The sequence below is a fragment of the Macrobrachium nipponense genome, chromosome 6 (assembly GCF_015104395.2).
Source record: "Macrobrachium nipponense isolate FS-2020 chromosome 6, ASM1510439v2, whole genome shotgun sequence".
NCBI classification, from domain to species: Eukaryota; Metazoa; Arthropoda; class Malacostraca; order Decapoda; family Palaemonidae; genus Macrobrachium; species Macrobrachium nipponense.
The window spans coordinates 83,529,649-83,550,901 of NC_061108.1; the positions used below are offsets into that span (position 1 = coordinate 83,529,649).

Consider the following 21,253-nt stretch of genomic DNA (forward strand, 5'->3'; position numbering starts at 1 on the left):
CCCAAAGTGCTGCCATTTTCGACACCTCCAACTCTGAAATAAAAGACAATGATGAAAAAGCCTCCTCCCTCTCGGGAATCAAATTAACTCCCGAAGAAGAAGGGGCAACATTACATAAATGGGCCTGAGGGCCTCCCGATATGTCCAACGATGAATCGATAGAAGAAAAGGAAGGGGACAAAGGCACAATACTAGTATGGGGTTTTACAGCAGCAGGAGACGAAGCATCGGGAAGAGAAGAAAAAATCCCTCCCACGAAGGGAGAGTAGAAACCCTACAATGCTCCCTCTTACTATAAAATAACTTCCACTGCTCTCTAGGCCATGCATGGCATTCCGTGCAAGGATTTGTTATTGTACAAACGTTAGAGCGACACCTACTACAAGTGACGTGTAGGTCGGTCGCAGCTGAAGCCAAAAAGCTAGAACACGGAAAACCTGGAGTTCCAGGGCACAGACGTTGATGAGGCCGAGATGGAGCAGAAGAAGCCATAATAACAGCACACACACACTAAAACACAAGCAAAACGGGTAATGAACCGTGTAAAGGGCAAGAAAGACCAACCACAACTCTCGCCCAGGCAGTTAAGAAAAGACTGACACGGTGGCATAGATGCGTAGTCCTTTACCACTCTTCACCTGATATACACACACGTTGCGAGATCTCACAAGATTTCTTGCTTTCATCTGCGATTTATCTGGATCCAGCTAGTTGGTAGAAAATATCGTATCGTTAAGACCAAAGGTTTGTTTGTGTATGAACAACCAGTGAAGATGAGTGCATGGGAAGAAGGACTTGTGGCGGGATCACAATTTAAGCAAGCAAGCAAGCAAGACCTCCTCACACTTTCTCCTTTACGTTACTTTAATTACCAAAAGGACATTTGGTTCAGCAAAGCAAAAAACAAAACCTCAAACACATTTACTCACCACAAAACTTGACACAATCAGGGTGAGAAGCTGTGCTTTCAACACGGTATGGCCATCTAAAAACAAACTCCACCACCACTAGCAAACCGCCAAACACCAAACCAACTGTCACCAACAATCCGCGGAATACCAAAAAGAAAAAAAAAAGAAAAAAAAAATGCCAAACAAGCACCAAGACTAAACACCAATTCACAAACATCAGACACAACAAATCGCTCACCAACTTGACAACCAAAGATGGACATAAGCACGACAGAACTCGATTACTCAAAACTTATTTGAAATGCACACAGACAACTGTATTGACTGACTGCCTCTCACTCCAAATGCCTTTATTGACTGACTGCTCCTGCTTGACTCCGAATGCTCGGCGACCGAGCCACTGAACGAGCCAGCACACCCACCAAATAAGCAGTTCACTTGTCAACCATCCATTCATCATTCACACCCCTTCTCTCTCTCTCTCTCTCTCTCTCTCTCTCTCTCTCTCTCTCTCTCTTTTTCAAAACAAAAACAAAAAAAAACACAGGCACAAACCTTCCCCCATACTATCTTAATAATAATATTAAACATAAAAATACAATATAATAAATACGCAAAACATCCTAGACGCTTCCTATCGCTTCTGATGAACGCAAATAATCCAACAATACAACAGACGAAACAACCAGCCTCTCTCTCTCTCTCTCTCTCTCTCTTTCTCTCTCTCATCACTCTCTCTCCCTCCCTCCTCCATCCTCATCGTCACGTCTCGATCTCTCCCTCTCTACTCTCTCTCTCTCTCTCTCTCTCTCTCTCTAGCAACCTTTGAGAATGTTGTCAAATGCAACCAATTCATCAATTTCCCCATAGACAAATAAAAGTAGAAATATACAGAGACTTGAGAATTACAAACAGAATGGAGGAATGGCACAACAAACCAATGCATGGACAGTACATGAGACAGACTAAAGAACTGGCCAGCAATGAAACATGTCAATGGCTACAGAGGGGAGAAATCGAGAAGGAAACAGAAGGAATGCGAACAGTGGTACAAGATAAGGCCCTAAGAACCAGATATATCCAAAGAATAATAGATGGAAATAACATCTCGCCCATATGCAGCAAGTGCGATATGAAAAACGAGACCATAAACCACTTAGCAAGGGAATGTCTGGCACTTGCATAGAACTAGTACAAAAAGAGGCGTGATTCAATAGTAGGTAAAGCCCTCCACTGGGAGCCTCTGCAAGAAACACCAGCTAGCTTGCAGTAATATGTGGTACAAACACCAACCTGAGGGACTGATAGAAAATGATCAGGCAAAGATCCTCTGGGACTATGGTATCAGAACAGATAGGGTGATATGTACCAATAGACCAGACGTGATGTTGATTGACAAGGTCAAGGAGAAAGTACTATCACTCATTGATGTCACAATACCATGGGACACCAAGGTAGATGAGAAAGAAAGAAAAAATTAAGTATCAAGACCTGAAAACAGAAGAAGGATATGGGATATGCCAGTGGAAATTGTACCCATAATTATAGGAGCACTGGGAACGATCCCAAGATCCTTGAAAAGGAACCTGGAAAACCTATAAGTACTAACTCCAGAACTCGTGCAGAAGTGTACGTATTGCTAGAAACAGCGTACATGGTGAAAAAAGTGATGGAGGATGCAACTCGGAACCCCACACTATAAAAACCACCCAGTCGAATAGGATGACGGTGGAAAACTAAAAAATTATAATTATAATAATAAAAATAAAGCAGTGCTTACATTTTTCAGAGAAATTCCATGATAATTTGGATCTGAGGTTAACCCAGCTGTAGAAGAGTAGATATGAAATGGGATCAGCTAGTCTAAGGAATTATATTTATAATGTTTGTAAACTTTCCTTTGTTTTACTTACATACCAGTAATTTTACACTGTTGTTTCAGGGGATGAGGCAACACAAAACTCACCAATTTGGGATCAGTATGAAGACCCATGCCGGGAATGTGCAGGAGAAGATAAACCATGGACAATTGGTACAGAACACAGGCAACCAAAGATGAATCATCCATTTGTCCAAGATAGTCATGAGTTTCGCAGAGTTTTATTGGATGATGTACAGCGTAGATATTTCATTCTTGATGCAGATGTTCTGGTAAAGTTGGATATTTAAGATTTCTGCTGAACACATTAAAGTACAACACAATTTAATTCTGATTATGGTGTTATTGATTCTGAATACATCTTTTTTTGTAGACATCCAGTTAGATCTATTAATTTTAATGTATGAACATAAATACTATATTTAAATGTAGTAAACTTGCATCAACAGAAGTGGCTTATAAACCATTCCACTTAGGAAATTATTCCAGTAATGTGGTATATTTCTTTAGCCCTATAGAAGTGTGGGCGGTAGTGCCATAAGTGCACTTCTTGCTGAAACCTCTTTCATTTACTGTGCCTCCATTCATATTCTTTCTTCCATTTTACTTTCCACCCTCTCCTAACAGTTGATTCATAGTGCAACTGCAAGATTTTCTTCCTGTTACACTTTCAAAACTTTTTGCAGAATTACCTCATAGGTCAAGCGCTTGGCCTTTGGCTAAATTCTATATTCTATTCTAATCTCCAATATATTTTATATACTAGTATGACTTTAGGGGAAAATTTTTACCACATATGCAAGCGTCTTAAACTAGTACTTATCTGGATCCTGTATTTCCTTAATCATATATATTCAACATCTAGGAGTAGTGTCCATTTTCCCTGTAAGGGAATGATTTAGGTGTTTTTCATTGCTCTGTGGGGTTATAACTGCTGGCATCAGCTTGTCTTGTAGATTCCTTAGGACATCATTGCTTAAGAATCAAAAGGTACTAGACATGTTAATCAGTCACTGAAATATATTAATATATCCATGATAGGATCTTATGTATTGCAGATTTTTGCCTTTTGTCTGACCTCTGAGAAATTTTCCATAAATAGAAAGGTCAATATAATGTATATCAAACATGTGAAGTATGTGAATCTTGATCTGATAAATGTTTTAGTCTGTCATGGGGGTAAATATGATCTCTCATCAACTCCCAGTCTAATAGAAATTCCTTGCCTCTCCCTTCTGTCTCATGCTTATAATGTGACATCAAGAGATAAGATAGTCTTACAAAGTGGTCAGAGGTTGTTTCATAACAGACCCATCGGTCACAATCAGCCTTATTCATAGTATCCGACTTACCTCGTGACAATTATCTTCTGACAGAAAAAGCAGAAAAGCTGAGAAATTATTTCATGCACGTGCATTCTAACCCTTCAGTAGTTAATAACTACATTATATATTCTTTAGCATGTCCCAAGTTAAGAGAAAGTTCTCTTCAGCTTGCCTCTTTTGTTGGGATAATCTCACCTGCTTGTTAATTTTTTCTTAACTTTCTTCAATTTCTTACAGTATATACACAAATTATCCTCAGCGTGCTTCTGCAGCTGGGATAATGTAACTTCTTTCCATTGAATTTTTTATTCTTAAAGTATCCCCATTTTCTTGTCATTATACATGCAATTAAAAGAAAAGTGTGTTTGTCCAGATTCCCTTCCAGTATTTAATAATGAACCTTGTTAATAAGGCTAATCTTGACATGGGTTGTTAATTAGGCTAATCTTGAAAATGGGTTTGTATGAGAAAATTACCATAGAGATATGATGTAAAAACCATTTTTGAAGGGTATGGAGTCTTCCCTTCAACCTCCACACAGCAGTCTTTTACCTCTACTGTTCGGTTTCCTTCCAGCTTCACACCTTATGCAGGCACATTAATTTTTGCTCTGCTATTCCAGCAGCTGTACTTGCATACATTACAGTTTTGTTCAATGCAGGATCCTATCATGACCATAGGATTACCAATGAATTTTCTTACCTTTAATTAGGCCATTTCATTCCTCACGTAACTCATTGCAAGTACATACAGCTATGATCATTATTGTATTATAGCAGATTGTATTGAGACATCAAGTATATAAAAATTTCTTTTATTATGATACTCCCTTTCAGTATTAAGCTATTCCATTAACAGTGACCTATATCTCATGAATATAATATTTGCTCATTATTGCTCCAATTGAGGTATTGGGTGAATTTTCCAGGTGCCTATCAGTGACTTGCAAGAGTAAGTCACAATATCAATATCAATTAACTTCACATTCATTCTATTTCAGCGGAATTTTAGGTCTCATTTGGGAATGAAATACATAGTAGCCTTAAGGCAGGCCACAAAGCTACTGATACCCCCTAAATTGCTCTGCAGTGTTTTTACAAGTGGACATTTTTAAAAGTTGCTTTATGTACTGACAATCCACATGGCTGCAGAGACACTTGTACAAGCTTCTAATGGCAATTGCTTTTTGTAATATTTCTCATTGTAAGATAAAGTACAGTGGGATATCATTTATGGAATATGTAGATTTTTCCATGGATTATTAAACCTATATAAAAACCTGTCTTTTTGCTAAAAGTCCAGCTTGTAACGTTATAACATGTGAAGTTGTAATGACCACATACTAGAAATTAACCTATTCACTAACATAACCTGTAATGGGGCTTCACCAGAATTTTATTACTAAATATTTTTTTTCAGGAGCAAACCATGGAACTTATGACATGTGACCCAAAACCAGATAGTAATGGCAATGTGACTGCTACAAAGTGGGGAGGTCGACGAAGAATTGATCATCTCCTTTGTCATAAAGAGAGTTTGCTCTCTCCTACAGGGTTTTGGTTCAGCACTGTTATTGCTGGGCTAACTGATCACATCCCAGTAGTACTTATGTTAGAACTGAATAAAGAGCATTATGATTAGACAAGGTGCTTGAATTATGAATGTAGTTTCCATCCATGTAAATAATGCTTAATATGTTTATAAGTGTAGCTTATGTTTTCAAGTACTACAGTGATAGATTTGATATTTAAGAAAAATTTACCATATTTGATTGCATACAAGACCCCCTTTTTGAGGAGTATCATGAAAGAGTTTTTAAATAGATAATATTTAAGCATCAAGTTTATTAAAATTAATAGATAATGTAGATTATGACAGGAAAATGCATGAATGAAAAATTCAACTTTTTAATTTAAAATGAAGCTTGGTTTATTTAAAATTATTCTCAAAGGCTACAGTCAGTTGTTGAGAAATTTACAAATACAGCTGTTATTTGAAGGCTGATTCATATCTTGCTACCAAAAGAAAATACTGCTCATAGTATTTTTGGTAATATCACATCACTACTTTATAAATTAAATCCGTAAAGGTAATGTCATTTAAAACATCTGTCATGTTAGCAATACAGATCCATTTAGCAGCCAAGACAGTAACTACATAACGCGTGCTCAAGGTTCCTGGCGTCTACGTCTATGGATCCTCATACGACATGCAGTAGGTGCAGAGCCAATTATTGTACTGTTACGACCAGGAATGTCGTGCTTGGCTTAAGTCGCAGTGGAGGGTGTTTTATAGGAAGAGGGAACATTGTAGAGTTTCGACTCTTCCGTCTTGGGAGGGATTTGCTTCGCCTCATATGGATGGTTCATCTTCTCTCTCTCCTGCGATCACTCTTCCGTGTCGCCTTCCTTTTCTTCCATTGATTCGTTGGTGGAAGTATCAGGAGTGCCAGGGGGTGATGTGAGGTTTAATGTAGCCCCCTCTCCCTCAGGTTCCAATTCTCTTTCCGAGAGGGAGGAGGTTACACCATTTAATTCCTTTGTTTCATGTTCGGAGTCATCCAAGATGGTGGCCTTCTGGGTGTCGCTTGGGCTATGGGGTTCACCTTCCTTGGATGGACTCCTCTACTTTGGCTCTCGTGTGCTTCCACCTTGCCGGACCTCGTCAACAATCTCTGGGTTGCGCCTTATCGCTCTGCCAGTGAGGCCATCAACTAGCTCTGGTCATAGAGATGTCGTGACATCACTCCCAGCTCCCACTCAGCCAATGACATCAGATGTGGCGGCCGCTCATCCTCCCTTCTCTATGACATCATTGTCCTCTCTCACTGAGCTATCCGAGGTGTTGTTTCAAGCAGTCTTCTAGAGGCTGGACTCTGTTTTGGAAGAGAAGTTTTCTGCCTTCGCTACAAAGAAAAGGGATCATAAACGTAATTTCTCTTCTCCTCCTCCTCCTGCTCCTAAGAGACCTTGAAGTGAAGGGAGTTTAGCTCCTCCTTCTTCTCCATCACCGCCTCACCATCAAGCCAACGTTGGAGGATCAAGGACTTTGTGGTTTAGTCTCCTGTGAGCGGAGGGAGTGCATCGCCTCCTGCTTCTCATGACCGTGTTTCCTCCCTGCATGTCTTGTGTTCATGCAAGTGAGAGGAGTGCTTCTCCATCTGCCCCACACAGTAGTGTTTTTCCCTCGCACATTTGTGTTCATGAGGTTGATAGTGAACCTTGTGGAAGGAGGACACCTTCGTCTTCGATGTTTGGCCGTATGTCTCTGGTGCGTGCGAGTAATGTATCATCATCTTCTATTCACGGCCGTGTCTCCTCATGGAAGTGTTCATGACAGTGAGTGTGTTTCTTCACCTTCCATAGACGGACATGGCTCATCCTTGCACGTACGTGTTGATGATTTTGGAGGTACTCCCTCTTCATCTGTTCCTGTTCATAGGTGTAAGGACGATAAGGGAAGGTTGCAGTGACGGAGGTGGTCCAAGCTGCGTCTAAGGATTCTTCACTCGGCAAGACTGCAGTTGATGGTAAGGAGTGGGAGGCTTCCCTAGCCTGCGGACGTGTTTCTCGTTCTGGAAGCTCTCTTCGGCGACGTTCCTTGTCTCGGGACCATACTCGATTGCTGTCTCACTGACGTGTACTCGACTCATCACACGGCCATATACGTGATTCCTCCTGTGAACGTGTACACGTTTCGCCTGACGTACGTGTGCGTGATCGTTTTGACTATGGTGTATATATGTGGTTTGAGCCAGGACCATGCACAAGTGTCGTTGCATGATGACGTTCGGGATCTTTCGGTCACAGGATCTTCGAGTTTTAGAGACTACTCTCCGACCAATAAAGTCAAGAATGCTAGACTTCCTAGGGAAGCTTCATCAGTGTTGTTGCAAAAGGAGGACGATGCTGCCAAGCCTTCATCTTCACTTCGTCAGTCACCATTGCTGGAGCAGGAGGGAAATACTCAAGATTGTTTTTGTCTTCCTTCACGGAGGTTGTTAATCTCATTCGTGAGTTCAGCAATCTTGAGTGTAGGACGCAGGTTTAGTCTTTTATCTGCCCAATTGGTATAGATGTCTTGCTGGGTGCCAGTCAGGATTCTAGGACTTCTTTTAAACTTTCCCTTTCGGGTCATGCTCAGTCCATTCTGCAACGTGTGAATGCTTCGGTGTCGGACTGAGATGGCTGTGTTGTTCCAAGGGATCTTCCAAGTTTCTTCCTCCTCCTCCTCTCGTGCAGCATAGGAAGTACTACTCAACTAATGTAGTTCATTTGATGCCTCGTCACCTTAACCCGGACATGATCCATCTTAAGCCTGGTCTAACCCTAGAGCAGTTAGATTGGAAGGTCCTTCCTTGTCGTCACAAGAGGCCTCAGCTATGGAGACTACAGCAGCTTCCATCTTCCAGACGGTCTCATGGCTTGTTTTGTGGTCCACCGCAATAGCCAAGATTGCTTCGGACAGGTCTGAAGCAGGTTTAGCGAGTTCTTCCTCACCCGCTAGACTTTTACAGTCCAGTGCTAAGGCGATGTCTTACTTGGCTCACCTTATTGCAAACTTGTGGGCAAACCACCTTCTGGCCAATAGAGCTGCAGCACTGTCTAAGGTGGCGAGTTCAGTAGACTCTTGAGTCTTTGTCGGGTCTCAGAAATGGGGATCTCCTGGATTTGCAGTTTCTGTTCCCGAAGACTGATTTAGAGAATACGATTGATCGGCAACGAGCGGATACTAAAGACAGGCTAGTTGGTAACGGGAGCCAGAATCAACATACTTCTCGGACAAGGACAGCGTTCTTCATGTACACCACCAGCCATCTTTTTGCTGTATAGTCCCTTGGTCCATCATTCCTGACAAAGACTGAGGACCCATATAAGAAGAAATCCCATTTCCTTTGGCAGCTAATAAGATGAGTTTCCATCCCAATTTTTTTTTTTTTTTTCTACACCCTACCATTAGTTTTCAGGGTAGAGCAGTTATACTGCATCCTGCTCATAACGTTTCGGTAAGTCACCCTAGTTATACATGTAACACACAGATAGGAATTTGCCCATCCTTTGTAACACAGATAGATTGTTTCACCATCCTTCGTCATTATTCAACTCCATGGGACTCCTAAATAAAAAGATGCCAGTAATCATTCTCATTACTGTACTTTACCATGGGCCTTTTTTTTTTATTTTTATGGGCTATTGAGATTCTATACTCAGGGGCTAGGCAATTTCATACCTGTCAGTTCCTTTTACGTATATACGCCTTTGAGAATGAAGAGCAACTACGTTATCAAAAAAACAACTTTTGACTTGGGGAAAAAATGAATTAATTTTTTGGCAGCTGCTGAGAGTCCTATTGCCATAGTTTTTGGGAATTATTTGTGGAATAACCTTTGTCAGTTGTTTACATCTTACATGTTTGTCAAATCTTTATATTTGTCTGTATTTACTGTCTTTTTGGTAATTTTCACACAACCTGTAGATATAATTTTTAATGGAATTTTGCCTGAAAAAATACTGACTTTTAGACTTGTTTTATATGACCTGTACAATTTTGAATACCAATTGACAGATCAAACCTTAACTTTTAGTTCATTGCATTATTATTGTTAAGAATAATTATTACTTCTACTAATAATTTTTTTTAATATGACACAAGTATCAAAAGTATTAATACAGCACTCCCTTAAAAAACCTTGATTGTATCATGATGTACTGAATTCATTAATGCTATCACGTATTTTCAACAAGTAAAGCACTACCTCAGTACATTATAATTATGCAAGTGCCTGGAACATTGTATATAATTGTGTACAGTTACAACAAATTTTAACCATTTTGCTGTAGAGTACTTCATTACTGTATAGTTTTTTATATTTTATGGTACATAATTTTTAAGTGATTCTGTGATTTGCATCTATAAATGCTGTTATACTGCTTCTGACTACTGTATTATATTACTTTGTATATCTAGTTTTATTTCAAATCTTTTTGGTTGTATATTTATAGATTTATTCATTATCCTTTTCATTAAAGGGTACATTCTTACTTGTCCAGATTATATTACAAATGCAGATGCTGAGGAAAAGGAGCAATGAATAAATTTTTTAAAATAACTACAAAATTCTTAACATCCAATTTGTTTATATAAATGAAAGTATGAAGTATGAGGTAGTCAAATATGTGAATGAAAACGAAGTATGGGGTAGTCAACGAAACAACATTGTCTTTCATATCTGGAGTATCATTCAGCGCGATTTGGTACAGCCACTGAATCTGGTAAAAAAAATAGTTAAAATAGTGGAGAGAAAGGGTTCCTTATGATCTTGACGCATTTGCCATTCCATTCTTACTTAGCAAAAGGATACTTTAGCTGTCTGTTCCTTATAAGATCATTTAATTTTGGAGGACCCTAAATAAAGTGTTCCCGTTACCTTGGCTAGGTCAGAAACTACATTTGGATTCATCTTGTAAGTCCACATCTGCTTTCTCCATCAAGAGGCATATTTGGTGCTGTACAAGAGCAGGAGCAAGAGGGAGTGAAGGTCTGGCATGTGTGTAACTTGAACCTCTTGGGACCCTTGAGTCCTGAAGGACCTGCTCCTCTGGAACCCCTCCAGATGGAGTTGGAGCAAAATTTTCAAGTGATAATTTAGCTTATTCGTGCAGTAATCTCGGGAATATTACTTTGGCTTCTGGCTTCCCCATGATCTTGATTTCAGAGCAGACTGTAGGCTCCGTTACAGATGCAAGATCATCAGTTAGCTTGCCATAATCACAGTCATCTCACGGTGTTTTTGGTGGAGGTGAACTCCCTGATCTGCAGTCTTGGTGGTTTCCTTTGCTGTTAGTAGATTGAGCAAACTTCCTTCCTCTCCTTCTTACACAACAGCAGTGTTTTCATGAACTCTCTATAATTTGTATATAGAATTGTTAACAAAGTACTATAACCTTTTTCCAGGTGTAAGAAAACTCTTCTGGGTGTATATAAATATCTGTTTCTCCTTAATGTCAAATGCTACTTTCACGCTCGCAAGAGATGTTATGTCAATAAATCAGAATACAGTCACTGCCTCTTACTTGCCAGCCTGGTTATACTGGTGACCCTGAAGATGGCATACACCACCAGCCATCCAACGACAACGCCACAGCAGCAGCAGCAAGCATCCAGCTGCCACCCATCACACCCCACAACCAAGAGGACTGGTTCTTCAGAGTGGAGACCATTTATAGGTCCCAAATTTTGAACAAAATGTGGAATGACTCACTCACTAAAAGATCACCGTCGCCTACGAAGCGCTGAAGGACAACTAAGGTTGTTCTACATGCTACCTGCCCTCAGAGCAAAGAAGTTCCTAGACAACGTAAGGGCAGCAATAGGAGACCAGCAGCTATTGCACATCAGCAAGCAAAAGCAGCAGCCATTTACAATCCCCGCCACAGATGGCTACCCAGAGACTACGTTGGACCTTGTGAGAGAAGTCCTACTCACAAAATTTCCCCGCCAAACAGTTGTAGCTATCCCAGTGCATCATTCATGGACATTGACAGGTTCCAGAAGATGGTTGACACTTTCCACCTGGACCACAAATCTACTGCGCCTAAACAACCACCCACAGGAGACTGATGCTGAGACGGACAGTGATCCAGAGGGCCCTGCCACCCATACACTGGTACCAGAGCTTCAGGTGGAGAAAAACAAACCAAAGTACAAGCCCAGGACAGAAGAACATTTCAAGGCATTTGTTTCTACCAATGAAGGTTTGGGAATGAAGCCCAAACATGTGAAAATGACTGCTGCATGTCAAAAAACATGCAGAAGGGTTGCAGCAGCAACCCAACAAACTAAACATCAGCGGTGGGCAGAATGGTTGCCTTGTAAGAGAAACTGCACCTGCTTTCCTGTCATTCTTCCAGGTACAGAAAAACTCACCCACACCAAACTGGCTTTCTAGGACATGGAATGAGTAGGAACATGCCAAAAAGCATCCAGTCCCCGGGCATCTCCCTTCCACATAGTACCAAAACTTGATGGCACATGGTGACCCTGCAGTGGCTATCAGACTCTTTATCAAGACAGTACCTGATGGGTACCCACCGCCGAACATGGCTGACATAACAAGCCAAATGGAGGGCACCAAAATACTTGCAAAGATTGATCTGCTGAAGGGAAACTTCCAAGTCCCGGTCGCAAAGGAGGACATAGAAAAAATGGCCATTGCTATCACCCCCTTCGGCATGTACACTTCAACTACAGCTGCCTTGGCCTCTGGAACTTCCGATGCAACCTTCTAACGTCTGTTGGATGAAATCTGCATCACCTACATTGATGACACTCTTATTTAGCCCCATCATCAAACAACACACGATACGTCAGGAGGGTCCTGCCAAAAGAAAATGGACTTATAGTCCAAAAGGACAAATGTAAATGGGCAAAACCAGCAGTGGAATTCCTGGACCACCGACTGTGTCTCGAAGGGGTCAAGCCCCTCCCGACGAAGGTCCTAGCATTCACTGACTTCCTAAGGCCAACAACAATCAAAGCACTCCAAGAATTCATGGGAATGATAACTATTACCACTATTTCATACCCAACCTTGCTGGAATAATGGCTCCAATATATGATTGCTTTAAAGGAAAATCTACAAAATAATGTTGGTCTGAAAAACAAAATAAAGCCTTCATACTAGGCAAAAAAGTGATCACCTCTACTGCCACATTAATCTTAACTTTACCCCATAGGTCCCTCACCCTAAGATGGACCGAGTAGCACAGCAATGGACGCAGTACTCTTAAGACACAGACGATTGTCGTCGCCCATTGGCATTTTTCAGCAAGAAGTTTTTCCAGCAGAACAAAAGTGCTCCACATTCAACCAAGATTTACTGTCAGTCCACAGAGCCATCCGACACATGATAGAAGTACAATAATTCATGGTGCAGACGGACCACCAACCGTTGGTACATGCCTTCACCAAAAGTAGAGACGAATGGTCAGCAAGATGACAGCGTCACTCATTGTTGATAACCGAACACTCCTTCGCCCTCAGATACTTAAAGGGCTCTTCCAACAACGTGGCAAACCCACCTTTCCAAAACTCCATGAACACCGTCCAGATCAGGATATCACATCCTGAATTGGCATCAGTTCAAAAGGATGATGTGGACCTACAGTGAATTCAGTGGGAGAAACTTGCCCTTGCTTGGAGTACCCTATCCAACAACGAGAGAGAGAGGACCATTGCCTGCGAGACGAGTACTAGATGCCCTCGCCTATACCCATAGGGCGTCCCACGATTGGGTAGATCAGCTGCCAAAACCCTGTCAGAGCTGTATATCTGGTGGGGAATAAGTAGGCATGAGAATGCCTCCATGCCATACATCGAAAGTAACGATGCACACAGAAATGGGGATAGGAGAGTTCCTGACAAAACAGTAATGGGAATGGGAGGATCACCCGAGTCCTCACCGACAGATTAAAACCAGCCTACATCCAAGATTGCAACTCACTCACCAAGGCCTACTTTTTTTTGTGGGTGGGGGGGGGGGGGGTTAGGGTGAGGTCCTCCTTGGTTGCCGGGACCCTCAGGGCATCTTTGCTTCAAACCTAAAATCTACTTGACGCACTGAGCATTCTCAAGAAATGCAGATCCAGTGCTTCAAGCAATCTTTTAAGTATTTTTCATTAGTTACTTTATGACATGTTAGAACTGCAATACTAAGATGACAAACTTTCCAGCCATATATGTGTTGAACTCTATGTAGTTTATACAGTGTTCCCCCGTATTTGCGGGGGATGTGTACCAGGGACCTCTGCAAATAGCGCAAACCTGCGAATAGTTAGAACTCCCCTCTAAAAATGCCCATATCTGCCTATCTTGAAAGTTCAAATACCAAATGTATATCTTGAAAGTTCAAATACCAAATGTATACTTAAAGTATCATCCTACATCAAAGATACCATTGAATTGGAATTATTAATATCATTCCAAAGTCATCTTAGACATTTTACCATTAGAAATATATAAACAGCCAATAAGAGAGAGAGAGAGAGAGATTGAAAGGAACTTCTATAGGCAACACTTACTTCCCCTCCCATAAATACAAATATCTATTCCAGAGAAGGGAGGAAGAGAGGATTGAACAATTATGTTTGTCTGTATATCAACACTTTTGCTGAGAGAGAGAGAGAGAAACAGAAACACCAAATGTAAACCTTATGTAATATCATACATCAAATTTACCTTAAATTATTATCATATTAATGTATTTATCTTAGAGACTGTATCAATATAATTTCAAAGTAATCCTAAACATTAGTACCCTTAAAGGTATATACGTACGTACATTCATACGTACTTCTAACACTTGCAGCAGAGAGAAGAGAGAGAGAGAGAGTGTGTGAGTTGTCCTTACAGTATCTAAAAGAGTGAAATGGAAAGATTATTGTATTTAAAATACTCACATATGAATTTTGTAATTACATTTATAGTATATTATTATTACACATATAGTATTATTATTGGAAAATATTAATAATAAACTTATTACATGCATGTACCATTAAAAGAATCTAATCAGTAAGAGAGAGAGAGAGAGAGATTGCATAAAAACCATTAAATTCGTTGACCATTGTATGGCACTGTTTCCCAGCTCCGAGCGTCACTGGAGTTATGAGAAGGTAGGGAAAGTGATACAGAAAAAGACGAAGGGAAGAATTTTCATTTGAAGTTAGTTATATTATTATTATTATTATTTGAAAATATTAATAAGCACATGCATCTACCATAAAAATTCTCTTATCACAGTAAGAGAGAGGAATTATCCTTACCCAAGTGAAATGGAAAGGTCATTTTTATCTCTAAAATACTACCACATACGAATTTTGTAATTATTATTATTATTATTGTTATTATTATTATTAGCAGAAAATATCAATAACATTTTACATACTAGTACCATAAAAATTCTTTAATATCAGTAAAGAGAGAGAGTGTGTGTGTGTGTTTATATCTCTGTTCTCTCAGAAAATACTTAAATCGCTTCCAGCGAAACAGAGGGAGGGAGTTACCCCACTATGACATACATATCCTGTGTGGCAAGAGAGAGAGAGAGAGAGAGTTATCCTTAATTAAAAGAGTGAAATGGATAGATTATTGTATTTCTTTAAAATACTCCCTTATGTCAAGCTACTTTTCTGCTTGCAAGAGTTCTTAAGCTGTCAGGGATTTTGTCAATATATCAGAATACACCTTAACTCTCGGCCTCTTACTTGCCAACTAGTTTTAAACCATACAAGCCAATTCAAAGGTTATTCTCCTGCAGTACCTGGACAATTGGTTGATTACACCTTCCTCCAGGGAACGTCTTCTAAGGGACAAAAATCACCTCCTAGCATTTAGCCATGACATAGGGATTGTGACCAGTTGGTGGAAGCCCAATCTTATCCCCATGCACTAGATGAATTATCTAGGTATGCTTCTGGACATGGACGCTACGAGAACCTACCTAGTGGGTGCAAACCCACCAGGTAGGTTCTCGCAGCTTCCATGTCCAGAACATACATAGATAATTCATCTAGTGCTTGGGCAAGAGATCGGACTTCCACCAATTGGTCACAATCCCTATGTTAGGGCAAAATGCTATGTGTTTTTTGTCCATTTAGAAGACGTTCCCTGGAGAAGGTGTAAACCAATTGTCCAGGTAATGCAGATGGAGAAATACCCTTTTGAATTGGCTTAAGCTGAGAGTTTGGTGGATACCTAAGTGAAGCCCTGAGGAGAATTGCTAGTTCATAGCACAAGGTCTTTTAACTGTAACACCAACTTGTTTGTAGACAAAAGCAGTGGCACTTCTGAGAACTCTGATGGATTTATATTTGAAATTTCACATCCTGAATATCTATTGAAAGCATGAAGTTGGACTTCTCATGGAATCTTAATGTGATGGTAATTGCTTCCTAGCAAAGAAAGACAAAGGAAAGGAGAATGCATTTTCGAGAAGTTCGGCAGCAAGGAGGCATTAGCGCTGTGTTGGAGGTGCCTGTTATCATGATGGTTCTAGAATCGGCAGGAGTGTTGTGGATCTCGTCGTGACGTGAGAAATGCCGCGATTTCTGATGCAATACCTTGTCTAGATTCATCTAAGAAGTTCTAGAAATCCCTGGAGTCTGTGATGCTCGCTGTATGCTCCTCCCCCAGAGTGCCGTATAAATGCGATGAATGAACTTTGGAGAGCAGTGATCGTAGAAGAGAGAGATCGTAAAAGAGAGACTCCAGTTAGTCACAGAGAGATATCCTCAGTAAGAGCCACAGATCAGATTATCAGTGAGAGATCAGCAACAGCAGAGATCATCTGTGAGAGATACGAGAAAAAGGAACCAACGAAGGATCAGAAGAGTTGGTTGGATATTGGTCTAGTCGTCTTCAGGAGTGGACGAATTATCTCGTGTTATCTCGACGTCGAACAGACTTCAGAGAAGAAAAGGTCCTGCTAGAGGTTTTGGGGATTTCCTGCCTTACAAGTAAACTATTTTCTGCAATACGGAGTCAAGAGGACGTCTGCAATTGCCGCTCTACTTTTGGAGAAGCCATCGCTTTGAATTACCAAATTGACTAGCAAGTATTTGAATTGCCTCACTGTTCCCCCAGTTCATGCAGTGTAAGATTCTGTCTTTTTATGTAAATAGGAGATACCATTCTGCATATACCTTTGTTAGTAAGCTTGTAAATAAACCTTTGTTGTGTTAGTGTTTCTTTCTATATTCGTATCCCCAGTTTCAATAGTTGGTGTTGAAATATTTTTTTATTATTATTTCATATCGAACCTGAAGCGGACCTCTCTCAGAGGCCATAACACTGTGTCGACCTTTGCCAGGATATTTCGACACCGTAACATTGTGGCGACCTTGCCTAGGCTATCAACACTTTAACTGTTTGAAACAGGGAGAATATAGAAAGAATCAGAATGAGTGAGATGGTGAAAGAGTTTATTGAGTCAGGTAAGCTACTAGGTCTAGAGGGGAGTGATCTCCGTGAATATGTTGAAAGGAAAGAGAGAGAAAAGTATGAGAGAGATGAAAGAGCAGCTGAGAGAGAAGTGAGGAAAATGCAGCGAGAGAGAGAAATGTTGGTAATGCAGCAGGAAAAGAGAGAGAAAGAACGTATGAATGAGTTGGAAATTGCTCGGTTAAGGGAAAGTACTCGTAACAGTCGTTCAGGTGAGAACGAAAACAAAACAGATAGGTTAGGTATGAGTACAGTGCTAAAATTAGTACCAAAGTTCGATGAGGAAGATGTTACGACATATTTCAAGTGTTTTGAGAAGTTAATGGAACGAGTAGGTTCTCCTAAAGAAACGTGGACTTTATATGTGCAGTCAGTTTTGAGTGGTAGGGTACTTACTGTGTATAGTTGCATGTCTAAGGAGGAATGTGATAATTACGCTATCGTGAAAGAAACTGTTCTTTGCGCACATAGGTTAGTACCGGAGGCATACCGTAAGAAACTTAGAAATTTGAGAAAGGATGAAAATACTACGTATGTAGAATACGGTAAGAAGTTAGAAAGGCTGTTTTTTGATTGGTTAACTTCCGCTAAGGTTGAGGATTTTGATAGTTTGAAGAACTTAAGTGTTGTTAGAAAATTTCAAAGATAACGTATCCCCTGAGATTAAGCTTTGTATAGAGGATAGGCGAGAAGTATCTCTTGCAGGAGCAACTAGGCTAGCTGATGAATATAGTCTAACTCATAATTTGAGTGTTAGTAAGAAACGAAATGATCCTTCGTCTGGTAGAGTACAACGCAGTAAAGGTTTCAGTCCTAGCAATAGCAATGCGAGTAAAAGTGACTATTCCTGTTATACATGCGGAAAACCTGGTCATACGTCTAAGGTTTGTAAGAGTAAGGTGGCATCTAGTGGCTCAGAATTAACTTGTTTCCGATGTAATGGGAAAGGGCATTTAGCGAGAAACTGTACAGTAGAAAGGAAGGACGGTAAGAAACTAGTATCTCTAGTTAACCTTTCGCCAAGTAGGGATGATGTGATGAGAGAAACTAGGAAAATTTTTGGTGAATTTCTGTCGGAAGGCGTAGTTTCCTCTCTTGGAGGAGTAGATTCGAGAGAAGTAGTCTTGCTTCGAGACACGGGCCGCTGTGTCACTGATTAGGGAATAGAGTGTGCCGAACAGGGCAGAAATCAATATGGAAGAGAAAGTCATGTTAGGTGGATTTCCTAACACTTGTGTTCTTTGTCCTTTGTTGAAGTTGAATTTAGAAAGTCAGGTAGTGTCAGGAGGAGTAAAACTTGCAGTTGTGGACAGTTTGCCCGTCGAAGGCGTTGACATTATTGTCGATAATGACTTAGTTTTATCCAAGAATGTGAATCCTGTTGTGAAGAATATTCCAGTGCCTGAAATGGTAGTAACTAGGTCGGGTTTAGATACAGACGTAGACTACGGTCATAATTTGTTCGTGGATTCGAACGAGAGTGAGTTCATGGATTCGAACGTAAGTTCGTGGATTCGAACGAATGTGATAGAGGTAGCGAGGTTGATCTTGGCATGAGTGTGGCTGAGAGACCTAACTCTTATTGTTGACAGTGAGAGCCAAGGGGAAGGCGTAGCTGTTGAGAGTAACGTAGTAAATGTGCCAGTATCTAGTACTAGTTACGGTGATGAATTAGGCTCTAACGTTTTGGATAAGGAAGAGCTAGTCAAGTTGCAGAAAGAGGATGAGACACTAACCCGAATTTTTTAATGTGAGCTGGATGACGATCTCGATGATGTGTGTAAGGAAACTTTTTGTGTAAAGGACAAAATTTTGTGTCATGTTCGTCCTAAGTCAGGTAGTGAAGGGGGAATCACAGAAAAATTTGTAGTTTCTAGGAAGCTTCATGAATTAGTTTTGAGTTTAGTACATGATGAGCAAGGACATTTAGGAGTAAATAAAACTTTCAAGTGTATTAGTAGGGCGTACTTTTGGCCTAAGATGAAAAATTACGTGAAGAGGTATGCTTTGAGCTGTCATGAATATCAAATTGCCGGGAAACCGATTCAAGTAATTTCTAGAGTTCAGTTGTGTAATATTTCTTCAGTAGGCAAATCTTTTGATGATGTAATTATAAATATGTTCGGAACTTTGCCCAGAAGTAAGGGTAGAGATGATTACATAACTAATCTTGATTATTATAAAAACAATTTAAGAGATGTTTGGCAGCTTGCGGAGGAGAACGGAAGCGCTTGGCACTTAGCAAAAGAAAACCCGAACGGAAGTGAAGGGGAAACTGAAGGAAAACCTGATCTTAGAACAAAAGAGAGAAGTTTGTGTGTAAGAGATAAAGTTTTAGTACTAGTCCAGAAAGAAGGTTCCTCTTTATCTCATAATTTTGACGGTCCTTTTTCAGTTCTAGAGAAGAGGGGAAATATACATTATAGAATTAATGTGGGTAAGAGTAGAGCAAAGGCAATGAATGTAAATTTGCATCAGAATTATAAACAACGCCCCGTGCCGTGGCCTCCGTCTGTGTAACAGTGTTACTGAGTGAGATTAGTTTTGAGAAAAACACAAGAGCTGTTTTAGTATTTATAAGTTTTAATCAGAGTTCAGAAAATGGAAATAGTAAGAGAGAAGGATAATGTTATAGCAGATAGCCTCTAGTTTTTCAGAATGAGTAGCCTAATGACCGTTTTCTGTTTTGGCACGAGTGGTTGAGTGAATGAAGAAGTATTAAAGCTTTATGCAGAATTGTTTCCCCGCTGTTTAATTCTTGTTTCTCTTGAAAAAAAAATAAAATCAGTTGACTTAGTTTTTTTTTCTCTTTTGGGGGGGCGTGTGATGGTAATTGCTTCCTAGCAAAGAAAGATAAAGGAAAGGAGAACGCATTTTCGAGAAGTTTGGCAGCAAGGAGGCGTTAGCGCTATGTGTTGGAGGTGCCTGTTATCATGATGGTTCTAGAATCGGCAGAAGTGTTGTGGATCTCGTCGGGACGTGAGAAACGCCGCGATTTCTGATGCAATACCTCGTCTAGATTCATCTAAGAAGTTCTAGAAATCCCTGGAGTCTGTGACGCTCGCTGTATGCTCCGAACCCAGAGTGCCGTATAAATGCGACGAACGAACTTTGGAGAGCATTGATCGTAGAAGAGAGAGAGATCGTAAAAGAGACTCCAGTTAGTCACAGAGAGATATCCTCAGTAAGAGCCACAGATCAGATTATCAGTGAGAGATCATCAGCAGCAGAGATCATCTGTGAGAGATACGAGAAAAAGGAACCAATGAAGGATCAGAAGAGTTGTTCGAGAGTTGGTTGGATATTGGTCTAGTCGTCTCCAGGAGTGGACGAATTATCTCGTGTTATCTTGACGTCGAACAGACTTCAGAGAAGAAAAGGTCCTGCTAGAGGTTTTGGGGAATTCCTGCCTTACAAGTAAACTATTTTCTGCAATACGGAGTCAAGAGGACGTCTGCAATTGCCGCTCTACTTTTGGAGAAGCCATCGCTTTGAATTACCAAATTGACTAGCAAGTATTTGAATTGCCTCACTGTTCCCCCAGTTCATGCAGTGTAAGATTCTGTCTTTTTATGTAAATAGGAGATACCATTCTGCATATACCTTTGTTAGTAAGCTTGTAAATAAACCTTTGTTTTGTTATGTTTCTTTCTATATTCGTATCCCCAGTTTCAATAGTTGGTGTTGAAATATTTTTTTTTTATTATTTCATATCGAACCTGAAGCGGACCTCTCTCAGAGGCCATAACACTGTGTCGACCTTTGCCAGGATATTTCGATACCCTAACACTTAACACTGAATCAGGAGCTTCTTTTGTGAATGGAGTCTTCAGTGCTGAAAAGCCAATGACTGGTCTCCCCTCCCAGGATGCCTTCTTAGCATGGAATGGAAAACTGTAAAACCACAGAGAGCTGTGACTCGGACAGTGCCTTTCTCTATTATCATTACTTTGAACAGCAGGGCTTGTCTTATCTTGTTTGGCACTCGGAAGGCCTGTTCCTGTTCATGCTGAAGATTACTCCATATGAAAGGCTCTAGTTTATATACCCAAGAAAAATATAAATTTCTTCAAAAGTTTGTTTAAAATGTTTAGTGCAAAGTCATCACACCACCACCATATGAAAGGGATACATAAAGC

At 40.3% G+C, this 21,253-nt stretch overlaps 1 protein-coding gene across 1 annotated transcript in view; it reads left to right on the forward strand.

Annotated features, from left to right (window-relative positions):
- LOC135216683 (sphingomyelin phosphodiesterase 5-like) overlaps positions 1–10,865 on the forward strand; it is a 382,932-nt gene extending 372,067 nt beyond the window's left edge. The window contains exons 9-10 of the mRNA XM_064252090.1: positions 2,854–3,062; positions 5,535–10,865. Of these exons, the coding sequence (XP_064108160.1) occupies positions 2,854–3,062; positions 5,535–5,756 (431 nt within the window). The 3' untranslated portion in view covers positions 5,757–10,865. The remainder of the gene's footprint in view (positions 1–2,853; positions 3,063–5,534) is intronic.
- Positions 10,866–21,253: the final 10,388 nt, after the last annotated feature.